The sequence below is a fragment of the Fringilla coelebs genome, assembly GCF_963513975.1.
Source record: "Fringilla coelebs genome assembly, chromosome: Z".
Lineage (NCBI taxonomy): Eukaryota > Metazoa > Chordata > Aves > Passeriformes > Fringillidae > Fringilla > Fringilla coelebs.
Window position 1 is genome coordinate 61,934,288 of NC_140031.1, and position 12,802 is coordinate 61,947,089.

At 43.5% G+C, this 12,802-nt stretch overlaps 1 protein-coding gene across 1 annotated transcript in view; it reads left to right on the forward strand.

Annotated features, from left to right (window-relative positions):
• ELP1 (elongator acetyltransferase complex subunit 1) overlaps positions 1-12,802 on the forward strand; it is a 32,693-nt gene that overhangs the window by 14,953 nt on the left and 4,938 nt on the right. Inside the window, exons 18-33 of the mRNA XM_084225476.1 lie at positions 286-401; positions 1,117-1,190; positions 1,818-1,896; positions 2,151-2,230; positions 3,080-3,220; positions 4,318-4,403; positions 5,261-5,409; positions 6,244-6,367; positions 6,793-6,890; positions 8,028-8,229; positions 9,145-9,206; positions 9,742-9,804; positions 9,913-9,973; positions 10,553-10,666; positions 11,303-11,414; positions 12,554-12,681. Of these exons, the coding sequence (XP_084081602.1) occupies positions 286-401; positions 1,117-1,190; positions 1,818-1,896; positions 2,151-2,230; positions 3,080-3,220; positions 4,318-4,403; positions 5,261-5,409; positions 6,244-6,367; positions 6,793-6,890; positions 8,028-8,229; positions 9,145-9,206; positions 9,742-9,804; positions 9,913-9,973; positions 10,553-10,666; positions 11,303-11,414; positions 12,554-12,681 (1,689 nt within the window). The remainder of the gene's footprint in view (positions 1-285; positions 402-1,116; positions 1,191-1,817; positions 1,897-2,150; positions 2,231-3,079; positions 3,221-4,317; positions 4,404-5,260; positions 5,410-6,243; positions 6,368-6,792; positions 6,891-8,027; positions 8,230-9,144; positions 9,207-9,741; positions 9,805-9,912; positions 9,974-10,552; positions 10,667-11,302; positions 11,415-12,553; positions 12,682-12,802) is intronic.

Here is a 12,802-nt window from a genome sequence, read left to right on the forward strand (position 1 = left end):
AAAGGCAGGACAACAACTTACTGGTCCTTTTACACCTTCAGTGCTACTCTTGTCTGTTGGGCTTTGTCATCCTGTTGTGCAGAAGACAGAGCTCTGCTTTGTGTACAGGTTCAGCAGAGATCAGCACTCCACAAGGTCTCATCCTGTCAGGAATTGTTGAAGATCACTTTTGTACTGGTGGCTTGCTTGGTCCAGTACAGCCTTGCCTGGCTCCTACAACATAGGAGGTCCTAAATGGAGCACTGTGCTGCATGTGCCGTGTATGCTGATAAATGTTGTCTTCAGCCCTCCAGGCTAGCCTGAGCAGTGCTGCTACACCAAGCAGTGAGACCCTGCGGAAGGTGGAGCGAGGTTCCCGTATCGTCACTGTTGTTCCCCAGGACACAAAGGTGGTGCTGCAGGTCAGTGCTCTGTCCGTGTCTGCTGACATGTGCTATCAGGATGTGCAGGGGTCTGTCGCAGTGTGCACCTTGCCAACCTGCAAACAGTGTGTGCAGTGCTACAAAGCTGGTGCCCTACAGTGCTGCAGCAGAGTACCTCACAAATCTCCAGCTGCCTGGCTGGATACAGAGGCATTTTTTGAGGGAGTTAGGTTCAGTAGAGGCAGATAGGTATGTGCAGAACTGGGAAGGACTATTCAAATTCCTAATGGCTGAGTTAGTGTAGTGCTACATATTGTGGCCTCTCACCATGAATCTCAAGACTCACTGCCTAGTATTTACTAGCAGCCCTCCATTAACCTTGGCACTTAGTTTTTTGGTGAGCTCACTCTTCAGAACTGCCAGAGATTCACAGAATGGAGAAGGATGTAATTTGAGAGGCACTTTTGGAGGTGTGGAGCTCAACATCCTCCAGGACTAACATGAAAACTTGATCGGGTTGCCCTGGGTCATGCCTGGTTGGGTAGAGTCCAACCTTTTGAGAAAGGAATGTTTCTAGAATGAGAGAGTGTTCAGGTATTTTTCCACAGTTGTTGAAATTGCATGTCCTCTGAAGTGAGCAACCAGGCCCATGCACTTGACTTGCAGGTTGCCTAAGAAACTGGCCAGTCCTTACTTTTCCCATAATGTAGGCAGAGTAACTAAAGTAAGTATTTGTGTGGATCTTGTCTTATAGATGCCAAGAGGAAATCTGGAGACTATTCACCACCGTGCTCTGGTTCTTGCCCAGATTCGGAAGTGGCTAGACAGGTAAATAGTGCTGGTGTGTTCTTGTCTTCTCTCCTCCAGTCTGAGCTTTAGAGGCTGACTGACCTGGAAAAGAGAGGGAGGCTAAACTCAGAGGAATTGACCTTGTTAGAGGCAACAAAACTGTTTCTAGGGTGACCACCTAGAAGTCTAGCTTTCAGCTGTGCCAGGTACTTCTCACTTCACCCCTGAAGGGCTAAAAATTGTGTGGGTGGGAGAAATACTCATCTACGTGTGCTGAAATTGCGTGGGTGGAAGAAATCTTCATTGCTCCATTCTCCAGACATCTCAATCACTTTAGGATTGAGCTGGCTGTTTTCCATTTTTTACTGAGTTAATTAACATTGAAATTTTCTGAAAGGGAAATTGATACAAAATTTAACACTATTTTAATGGAAATAAAAATAATCTAAGTTCTGTATTGCATCATCAACCTTGCGAGCTGGTGTGTCCCACTGCAAGGTCCAGCAATGAACTGTATTGACCTTGCACATTTTTCTGGAAGACTGTCTACACAGCTTATTGTGTAGGCTGTTCTCATCCCACTGGTTCTGTTCTTAGCTCTAGTCAGTTGCCTTTGTTTGTATCTTATCCACTAAGTAAACTCTCCCACTTGACTCATTCCTCCAGGCTTATGTTCAGGGAAGCTTTTCAGTGTATGAGAAAGCTGCGAATCAACCTCAATCTTCTCTACGACCACAATCCCAAGGCAAGTCTGCCCAGCTCTCTTGTGTTGTTTGCCATACTAATCCAGCCTGGAATCCACTGAGCAGTGTGCTCAAAAGTGTAGATGGTACTGCTTTTAGCAGTGATGGCTGTTCTACACTGCAGCATCATCATTCACACAGATCCAATTTAGCATTTCCTTCATCCTGGACTTCCAGACAATGAATTTATTCTTATACTTGATGTACATGTTCTTACTGTTCAGAATATCAGTGATAATACTCTTGTTCATTTCAGGCATTTCTGGAAAACACAGAAACCTTTATCAGGCAAATAGATTCTGTGAACTATATCAACTTGTTTTTCACAGAACTGAAGTAAGTATAAGTCTGCAAATGGAAGCATGCATGTAATCAATGGTGGTACATTACTTTGTCAAAATGTTGGCAACTCTTCAGTGTGGCTGCAAGGAATCAGAAATCTGGCATGTTGAGTCATAAAGGCTTGAGTAGGCTCAATAGTTTCAGGGATAGCATGTCTTGTTGGAAATTCCTGTTTGCAGGCATCCATTAGATTTTTGTAGCAAGTAATTAGTACATTATCTGAGTGCTTTGACTTCTCTGCTGGTTTGCTGTAGAGCAGTAAATGAGAACAGAGAAAGTTTTGTTCCCTCATAAAGAGGAGCAAGGTGGCAGTGCATATCTAGTCTGAGGCCAAGATACTTGCTTGAATCCTCAAACCAAGTCCCCTGACTTCTTACTTAAAGGCTCAGTGATGAGACTTTAACAGTGATGGAAGTTTCAGGACTTCTCAAGCTGGCTAAAGTCAATAATTGTGTAGGAACTGGTGCTATCACTAGGTGTTTGGTTTAATTTTCAGGCTTGACCTGACCAGAAATAATAGCAAATGGCTTACTTTTCTGAATTGTTCAGTGGATATATCCATAGTGGATTTAGTGAAAGAAAATTGTATCTTGTAAATCTTGTCTTTTGCTTTTTAGGTGCTACTGAAGTAATTGTTTGACCAGTTTTAGGGGATTTTTTTTTTGATGCCTGTCTTGGCTGACAATCAGTTTGGACTGACAGAGATTTTTTGAGAACTTCCTGTTAGTGTGGCAGTTGATGATTAGTTATGTTCTGCCTGCATTTGAGTTCCTCATCCTTATTGTCTTTGTTTTGGGCTATGTGGCAGAGGTGCTCTTATTCACATTACCTGTTTTTATGCAGAGATGAAGATTTCACCAAGAGTATGTACCCTTCTCTGAATGGTAGCAGTAACAGCCAGCCACACCAGCGTCCTGATCAGAAAAAAGTAAACCTCATATGTGACGTGATGAGAGTTGCCATGGAACACATTGACCCTCAAAAGTGAGCACTTCCTTACTGTAGGTGAAGGAACCATTAGAGAGATTCCTTGTAAGTCATTGGCAGGAAGCAAAGCTGTCCTTGACATCAGTTATTTGGCCCTAGGTTCTCTGAGGTGAGCTTGTGCTCCACAAAATTAACTATACTATGCCTTGCTTCTGCTGATCATGCTGTCGTGGAAACATCTAATAATTCCACAGATAGCATACCAACATTTTACTATTAAATAAAATAATAGAACTAAAATAATAGTTGCAGGATCCTTAGAAAAATGTAGGGCATACATGCAATTTAGGATCAGTCTGTGTGGGAATGGAGATATGAGCAAGATATTCATCTTGGTGAGTTGGTGACTGTTTGAAGCAGCTGGCCCTTTGGAAAGATACCAGATGTTCCATTTGACCCTGAATTACTTTGTATATGATCAGCTCTGCTTTCCTGATTGATTACCTTTTTGGTAACCATCCTCTTTGGATGAATCAACACTAGACAATGATAAAAGCTGGGAAAATAGGATAATAACAGTGCCTGGTGAAATGGTGCTAAACTATTGACAGCCTAATGTTAAACAGTGGAGAGAGGAGCAACAGGTGTTGAGTAGCTGCTGAGTCCTGAGAATTTAGACGCTTTCTAGCAAACTATTTCAGAAAGCAAAAGCATTTGCTTGGCTGGGAAAGCTAGTTTGAAATAGTAAATGTGAGATATATGGAAGTATAAATAGCACCCTAGAAAACTGTCGTTTTTTTAAAAAAGGCTATTTTTTTTTGCCAGATTTAATTTGTAAAACCATGTCCAGCTATCTGAGCATTCAGAGAGAGTTCCTTCATTATGCTGGCTGGCATAGTAAAGAAAGCTCATTCTACTCAAAACATACCTCCTGCTTTGTGACATGTTTGGAAAGACATGCTGAGTAGAAGAACCTTTCTGGTCTATTCTCTTCCTATGTTTGCTGCCTTCCTCTAGGAGGATCAAAGTGCCTGAGCAGTTTAATTTTTTTTTTACTAAGACATAAACTAGACCTTGCACAAACTGTGCTAAGAGAGGAATAAGCTGTGTTTCTGCCTTCTCACTTTCTCATGCACTTCTTCTCTTTTCTTCAGATATTGCCTATCGATACTGACAGCACATGTGAAGAAATGTCCTCCAGAACTGGAAATTGCTCTCCAGAAGGTTCATGATCTTCGAGGTTTTGTATCAGAAACTCAAAAGTTTTGAAAATGGGTGGTTTTCAGGAGCTTTATGTTAACAAAACTTCTCTGTCCAACCAAAACTGTTAAGGGGGAAAACTTCCTCATCTGACCATCCAGGAGCCTGGGAGACTGGCAGTCACATTTGCACCACCTAAGCTGGGACCACCCCCCACAGTGACATCCCCCACATTCACATTCAGACCAGGATTCCTTACCAGCTCCACCGCAGGTTTCCTGTAGCAGAGTCTCGGGCCTCCTGATCTTTAATATAATTTAGTCTCAGTGCAATAACTAAGTAACAAAATAGCAGCTCCAACTAGTGCCGCTGAGGAGGGGCCCTGAGCAACAGCACCCCTGGGCCTGTGAGGACTTTTATACCTTCGCAGTCTATCCCTGCAAAAATCTGGCAGTCCTCAGCTCCTACTGTGTCTCAGTGTCTCACAGGTCTCTGTCCCCTTTGTTAGGCAGGGGGTTGGCAGTTCAGACTGGAGCTCTCACCACCCAGAGCCCAATCTGCAGCTCCCAGCAGAGCTGCACTCTGAGATCCTGCACTGGATGTGTTCCTCAACACTTTGATCATTAGTATGGTTCACCGAGAAAATTATTTTAAGGTTGCCTTTATTCTGTGCTGATCCTTCGAGTTCATCACAGCTGCACGCTCACGGCTATGCTGGGGATGGTCCTTGAAGTTGCCCAGTAAAGGCAAAGTAACCCTTCTGCAAGGCAGAGCAAGCTGTTAGTCTGATGGCCTGTCTCTGGTGTCAAGGTTGTGCTTGATCATGCATCTTTTCTTCACAGCAGGCCTCCACTGCTGGTGGTGTAACAGGTCATATGCTGCTTTATCTTGTTGCAGAAAGCATTACGCCAGATGTCCAAGCTGTGAGTGCAGAAGAAGCACTAAAGTACCTGCTTTTCCTTGTGGATGTCAATGAATTGTATGATTATTCCTTGGGGACGTATGATTTTGATTTAGTCGTCATGGTGGCAGAAAAGTCTCAAAAGGTCTTGGCTCATAGTTCCACCTAAGGAACTTATTTTTCTACTTTCTCAAAGGTTCTTTGTAATCTGCAGATCAACCTGCATATTTTCTTAGTAATGCCTCTCTACCCAGGCAGGATTCTAGTTGCTCAGAATCCCTGTGTGTGTGTTTGGGATGATGCTGGTTAAATGTCATGTCTCTGCATCCTTTGGTTCTTGAGCACAGCTTTGGAAATTTGTGTTCAAGGTGAAACAGTGCTCTTCTAGAGCAGCAGGGCAAAGTAGCTCTGGGGAAGGGAGGGATTGGTACCTGAAGTTTTGCGACTGCATGCCTTTCGTTCTCAGTTCTGCACTTTTTTTTCTTGCTTATTTAGTGGTTCCCATGATAATAGCATGTGGGTTTAATGTGAAATCTCTGAACTGAAATGCCCATCTGCATCTTCAGAGTTTCCTAATGTTACAGCAAATTCTGCTGCCCATCAGTTAGGACAACCTATTCATGTTAACAGGTTTTATGACCTTTGGTGTGGGGAAGTTGATCAAATTTATGGCTGCAAATTTATACATAATCATAGGTAATAGAAAACAACATTTGATATAACACATAGGCTTGAATTTTAAATGTTATCAGCCTTTAGATACTGCTGAAGTCCATGTGGGAGCCTGGTAATTCAAGTTAATAATTTCTGGCAAGAGTATATGCACAAATTGATTAAGATGGCTTACATTTGGCAGGGGGAAAGCCTTTTTTAGTGTATTATCACATTTTTTCAAATATGGGACTGTCTGTTTGTGAAGATGGGGCCAAATAAGGATTTTAGCAGATTAACTCAATTGCCGTTTTATTGTTCTTTGCAGGACCCAAAAGAATACTTGCCCTTCTTAAATACCCTCCGGAAGATGGAAACCAATTATCAGCGATATACAATAGACAGACACTTGAAGAGATACACAAAAGCTCTTGGCCACCTCAGCAAATGTGGTAGGTTTCCTAAGGAGGATTTCTGCAGTGTAACATGTCCATCTTGGAGAGCCTTTGAGGGGAAATAGCTAAAGAAAGAGAAGGATTGCATAAGATCATCTTCCCGTCTGGTAATGGGTGGTGAACTTCTGCTACTTGCTTTTTGTGCTGTAGCTTGGTGCGGGAAGAAAGAAATGTTTACTCCTCTGTGGTCATGAAGCGCACAGAGTCTTGTGTTGTTCCTGTTCAAGTGAATAGTGCCTGGTTAATATCTCTGGCAAAACCTCAAGGAAGTGAATGCTTTGATTTTACAGTAGTAGAATGGGTGGTCTTCCACCCAGACATCTCTGGGTTGGTTCTTCATGTTGTGAATCCAGACTGTCTGGGAGCCAGGAGGACCACATACTTTCTCCTTAATTTTTACCAAAAGTAAATTATTTCTGCAGGTCCTGAACACTTCTCTGAATTTCTGAACTTGGTGAAGGATCAGAATCTGTATTCGGAGGCCTTGAAGCTGTACCCCTCTAGCACTCAGGAGTACAAGGTACGTAAGCTCGTGACAGTGCAGTGTCAAAGGTTTGTATTCCCTTATGAATGTGTTTGGATCCTCAGCACCTTGCATGAGGGCAGGAATGAAGCTGCAGTTGCATGTGTTCAAGCTCTGTAGGTCATTGCTCTTCCAGTGTTGTCTGAGACCCTCTTCTGAGATAACAGCTGGAATGACTCTCAACCCTAACCCTCTGCTACTTGGTCATCAACGGTTGTTATTCCTTTGATCCTGTGACTCATAGAGCACCTGGAAGTCCTGTTTCTTCTGCTGCATTATCTTGTCGTGTGCTGAATAGTCCTCATAACCTCAGGAAGACTTCTCCCTGTTTTGACCTTGATGTGGCTTGTGGGGGGACAATTTGTTATCCTTAAGGTATTCTGCAAAGTGCTGAAGAACTTGGGCTTTTAGATGTACTGTCTCCTAGTACATAGTGTCCCTTATTGGTTTCAGTGTTACTGAGGAGCTTCAGCTTGTTCAAGGCTGAGATAAAACGTAAATACATTTAATATAAGCTAATGTAGATACTGTAAATAAGCAACACACAAGCCTTTGTACAAGGAGGAATTAAATGAGAGGGAAAATAGAGAAAATCAATCTATCTGCAGCACAGTGAAAGCAGAAAGGAGTCTGTATTCCTGGGGGAGATCTGTTTCTGAATGACTCCTTGGGGGTAATTTATTATTCCCCCTGTATCCTTCCAGTGATCCTCCCCTTCTTCGTGGAGATAGTGAGTTTTGAGTTGCCTGTGCCTATAGAGTTACACATCTTACATGTTCCCTTGTGCCAGTGTTTGTTTCCTAAAGTAGGTTGGTTCAGAGAGACATTCTAACAAAAACTCCTCATGTGGGTGGGGAGGAAGGGTCTGGTTTCCTGTAGTATCTAGTTTACCTAGCATTTGGTTTGGTGCCTCCCTGTGTCGCTTGCTGTAACTCTGTGAAGTGTCTGTCTCCATGTGCTGATCATCAGCCCTTGGCTTGATATAGTTTGAAATGAGGTAGAAACTTCATGCCTAGAAACTCCTTGGAGAAGCTGGATAGGAGGCTTTTGTTGATGAGCCCTTAGTTTTTACTAATGGAGGACTGCTACTGACCTTTCTTTTTTTCTTTTTTTTTTTTTGTCCCTGTCTGTCAGGATATCAGTGATGCATATGGGGAGTACTTGATTCAGAAGCAGCTGTATGAACAGGCTGCATTGATATTTGCTCGTGCTGGCATCTTTGCAAAAGCACTTGATGCTTTTCAGAGCAGTGGCAGCTGGCAACAAGCCCTGTGCATGGCATCACGGCTTGGTTACACAAAGGAGAAGCTCTCCGGCCTGGCACAGAGCATGGCAGGTAGGCCTTGACGAGATGTAAATGTGCAGAGCAGAGTGGCTGCTGTTATTTATGGTTCATTTCAATTCTTCCTAAAATTCAATGTAAGCTTCATTATTCAGCAGCGCTTTTCTTAAATGAGAACAAAGATCCCATGTTTCCCCAAGGTCTGTGCAGTTCCACATGACCTTTGTTTCTCAAAGGAACCAAAAGATGCTGAAGCTGAATTGTCAGGCAGCACAGGAGCTGCCAAGCAAACTGTGCCCTTGGCTGCCCAGTGCTTCTTGCATTGTTCCCTTGCAGCTGGTTGCCAGACTGCTCTTCCAAATTGCCTCATTACTTAACCCCAAGGAATGCACATGCACTGAAGTGTCTGATGTAACTGAGGCCTCTAGACATTAACTGCTGCAAGTGCTGTGCCTATTCACCAACCTTAAAGGTTGTTGGATAATTTGGAGCTGCATCTTGTTTTCTCCTTGAAGCCAGCTAGCAGCATGGACCAGCTGGTACGTAAAGCTGTGTATTGTCCTAAGGAGAAGAAGGTAGCTGGTCACAGAATTTGAACTCACTAGCACATGTCAGACATGAAGCATGTTGGACCTATATTTCAGCAAGAGAATGAAGCATCATTACTCAGAGGCAGAGTTTATGAAGGGCCACTTAACACAGAGGGAGTATGGCTTCTGGAAGTCTAGTCTTCCAGAGTCAGATACTCCAGTATTTGCTTTTTCTGTCACTTAATGTGATTTAAATCGTTCATGCCTTTAATGCTTTTTTATGGTGCCCTTTTTAAATTACAGCTGTAATTTAGCAATTGAGTACATGTGTAAGCAGATAGAAAGTGTCTCAGTGAGTGGGATTTTCCCCCTCCTTTGTAGTTTTCTGGCACAAAATCTAGCTGTTTCTGAAAAGCTGAAACTCCACTTTTTCTTGTAGGAAAGCTAGTTGAACAGAGAAAGTATGCAGAGGCAGCCATACTCCTGGAGCAATACACTCAGGTAATGTCATCACCCTCCTGCCTGTGGCCCAGTAATTCTCAGTGTCTGTCAGTCAGATACATCATCTGTGTTTTCTCTGTTCTCCTGTACCACATGTGACTCCATGCATGCTGACAGCACAACAGTCTGTGCCATGGGCACCCTTGGGGAGGGCAGGGCAGGCCTGAGCAATGCCCTGAGCAGGGTAGGGATAAATGCTGTGTCCCTGAGTTTTTCCACTCGTGAAGCCTCCCATGCTTTGGTACAAAAAATATTTCAGCTCTCTTTTGTCTCAGAGAGCTGAAACATGACTGGAATAACAGAGTTCCAGAGGGATTTCCCCTTAGTGTGGGAGAAGTAACAGTTTTGCTGAGTCGGTTTGTTAGTTTTGTTTGCTTCTTTGGGGTTTTATGTCAACACCTTGAAGTAGTTGGCATAGGAGTGTTTTCCTCTCTTGACTGTGATACTGCTGTGTAGAAATACCCATCTGAATAGCTTCTACCTGAACATGTATTACTAACAGCAGCAGCAACCTATAGTTGCTCTTTCCTTCTAGGACTATGAAGAGGCTGTTCTCCTACTCTTAGAAGGGGCTCTTTGGGAAGAGGCTTTGAGACTGGTAAGACTCAAACCACAAGAACAGAAGTGGAAATAAACGTTTAGAGTGCAAAAACAGAGAGATGTGATGTGGGTTAGATCCTTGATACCTTCTCTTTCCCTCATCCAGATTCACAAGTATAATAGACTGGATATCTTGGAAACCAACTTGAAACCTGCTATTTTGGAAGGTGAGTCTGTGCAAGAATCTTAATATTTCTCTATGCTATAGAGGCTAAAGAAGATTTTTGCTGGGTCTGTGGGAAGTCATAGCATTCTAGTACTGGAATGTGCATGGAAGGATACTTTGTTTCCACCTAATCGATGAAGCTCAGCTGCACTTGGCTGTCCTTAGTGCGTCTTGAAGCCCTGCAGCGTCGTGGGATCTTTTTTAGTTTAGTCAGGCTCCTTTGGAGTTTTTCCAGACCTCACAGTCAAAAGTTGCAAAGACGTATGTGTCTGCATGTCCATGAACAAGCAGAACAGTCCTTGTTCCAAAGCATTTGTGGCAGCAGAGCTATTGACCAGGAAAATGGCTATCTGTCCTGTAAGCTTTGATGGGTAGTTTCTGGAAATAAAAAATTATTTGATGGTGTTATTCTCCCTTCCACACAGGAAGAATATTTTATTACTATTGCTTGTTCTTCCTTTTCATGCTTTATGAGTTGAGGGGTTTTTTTCTGAGCTTGTTGAAGGACCGTGCTTGTGTAAAAAATGCTTTCCTGTTTCTCTTGCACAAATGTTTATGTTTTGATTTTCTTAATGATCAGCTCAGAAAAGTCAGCTGATCTTCCTAGATTCCCAGAAAACAGCATTTCTTCGCCATAAGAGTCGCCTGCAAGTGGTGCGAGAGCTGAAGGAGAAGGCCTGTGAGAACCTGCAGGGTTGGTATTGAAGTGCATATGACTTTCTCCAGCATAAGTAACTGTGATCATGTTTTTGTCTGTGGTTTCTGTTTGGTGCAATGGAGCTGTGCTCTCCTTTAGCTCCAAAGAGACCTACAGCAGTAAAACCCCTCCTCACTCCATATTTGGAGTGCAGTTACTTTTGTATTTTCAGCTCTTCCTTGGGTCACAGCTTTCCCGCAATGAAAATGCACCTGAAAGCTCTTCAAAATGTCACGACATTGTCTCCACAGTACCAACTTGACTGGGTGAGACAGTGCTCAGCATGTCCTTGGTGCCAAGTACTTACAGGTGTATTCACCTGCCAGCTGACATAGGCTCAGGGAATTTCTCTGAAAGCAGAATGCTGTGTCCTCGTCCAGATCTGCTGCGCTGAGATTGTCATCCCTCTGATTGTGCTGTTCAATGTCACAATCCCCACAAGGGCGGAGGAGCAGTGTTGTTCTCACAATTCCTGTTTCCTCTTGTGTGCTGCCTCAGTGAGTTTGGGAGCCATAAGGCTCCAGAACACCAGCAGGTAGAATGACTGCCCAGCAAGCTACACAGATCAGTCAGAAAGCTTGAAATAATTCTGACCTTTTTCCATACTGTGACAGTTGTTACCATGTTTTGCAGATTATGAAGTGCCAAATTGCCCAGAATTGGAGCTTTTCTCTGAAACCAGCAGTGTTGTGACAGCCAGTGACATGAACAGCAAATATACACACAGCAATTCAAGAATATCAGCGTAGGTATCTGCCTTCAAATCAGGTAGTGACTGTTTTGGCATCAGCATTCAGGAGGTTAGCTTGCTCATGCTTGGCATGCTCCTCCTTGCAGCTGTGCATGCCTTGTAGCTGCTTTAATTACAGGCATTTCATGGTTATTTTAACTCTCATTGGAAGGGAAAGAGCAGAAAAAGCCAAAAGCTACTAGTGCAACAGGAACAGCAGAGGAGCTGAGAGCACAGACTCCGGGTGGGTTCTGGCTCCCATGCATGTTTGACATGTGGCCAGAATGTCTGGCTGTAGAAAGCTAGACACAGAATACAGGCAGAGCCTCTCAAACATTAACGGCTTGTGCGCATGTCTTGTGTTCTTTGGCCCAGGTTTCATGCTTGGTGCGTGGGACTTGCTACTAAATCTCATACCAATGTCTTCCCACAGTGGTTTTGTGCATTGTTTTTGAGTGCTCTCAAGAGTATGAGCTACAGTGTGAGGTGGGGTGTGTAACAGGCTGGTGTAGTCTGTGGGACCACTTCTGAATTCCCTGCCTGAATTGTGGAAGTATACAGTTGTGGGGAAAATTAGGACTTTTTAGACACTTTTTTTTCTTGTGGAACAGATGTAAACAAGAAGGAGAATGCAGCTTTAGTATTCAGCATCAGAGTGTATGGATCACTTAGGAACATTATGCAAGTAGGTCTGGTCTGTGAAAGGAGTTGCTTTCCTGTGATCATGGTTAGGAGCTGAGCAAGGCTCTGGAGATGGCAGAAATTAAAATATTCACAGCTAAGCACAGACCTTGGCCACCAGTGTTTTAAGTGGACCTCAACTTTGCCTGATAGTGACTACTGCTTTGTGCTTGGAACATCTCCTGCTTTGTGTTGTAGACATGCTTTAACCTTGCTGGAACATGGAGCAATCCTTTTTGGAACAGAGAAACAGCCTGACTCCTGTCTTGTGTTCAGACCACTAAGGATATTGGTTGAATAGTGCTGAAAACATTGTCAGAGCACCTAAGGTTACACACAGTCCTCTGTCACAGGAGAAGGCAAGGACTTGAGTGACAAGTTTCCTGCACACTGTTGATGTTCCTTCAGCTTAACAGTAACCCTGCTAACAGCTAATCTCTTGTGCACACTGTAACTGAACATGCTCTTTTCAGGCGATCCTCAAAGAACAGACGCAAGGCGGAGCGTAAGAGATACAGCCTGAAGGAGGGGAGTCCTTTCGAAGATATTGCCCTTCTGGAAGTCCTGGGAGAGAGTGTTCGTGCTGTTGAGACTGTGAAAGGTAGGACAGTTGGTGATCTTAATTCATGCTGCAACTTGTGAGGATGAGGACAGCTAAGGTAGTGTGCCTCCTCTTTCTGTGCATGCTGGAGAGAAAAACTGTCTGGTCCATACAACTCTCT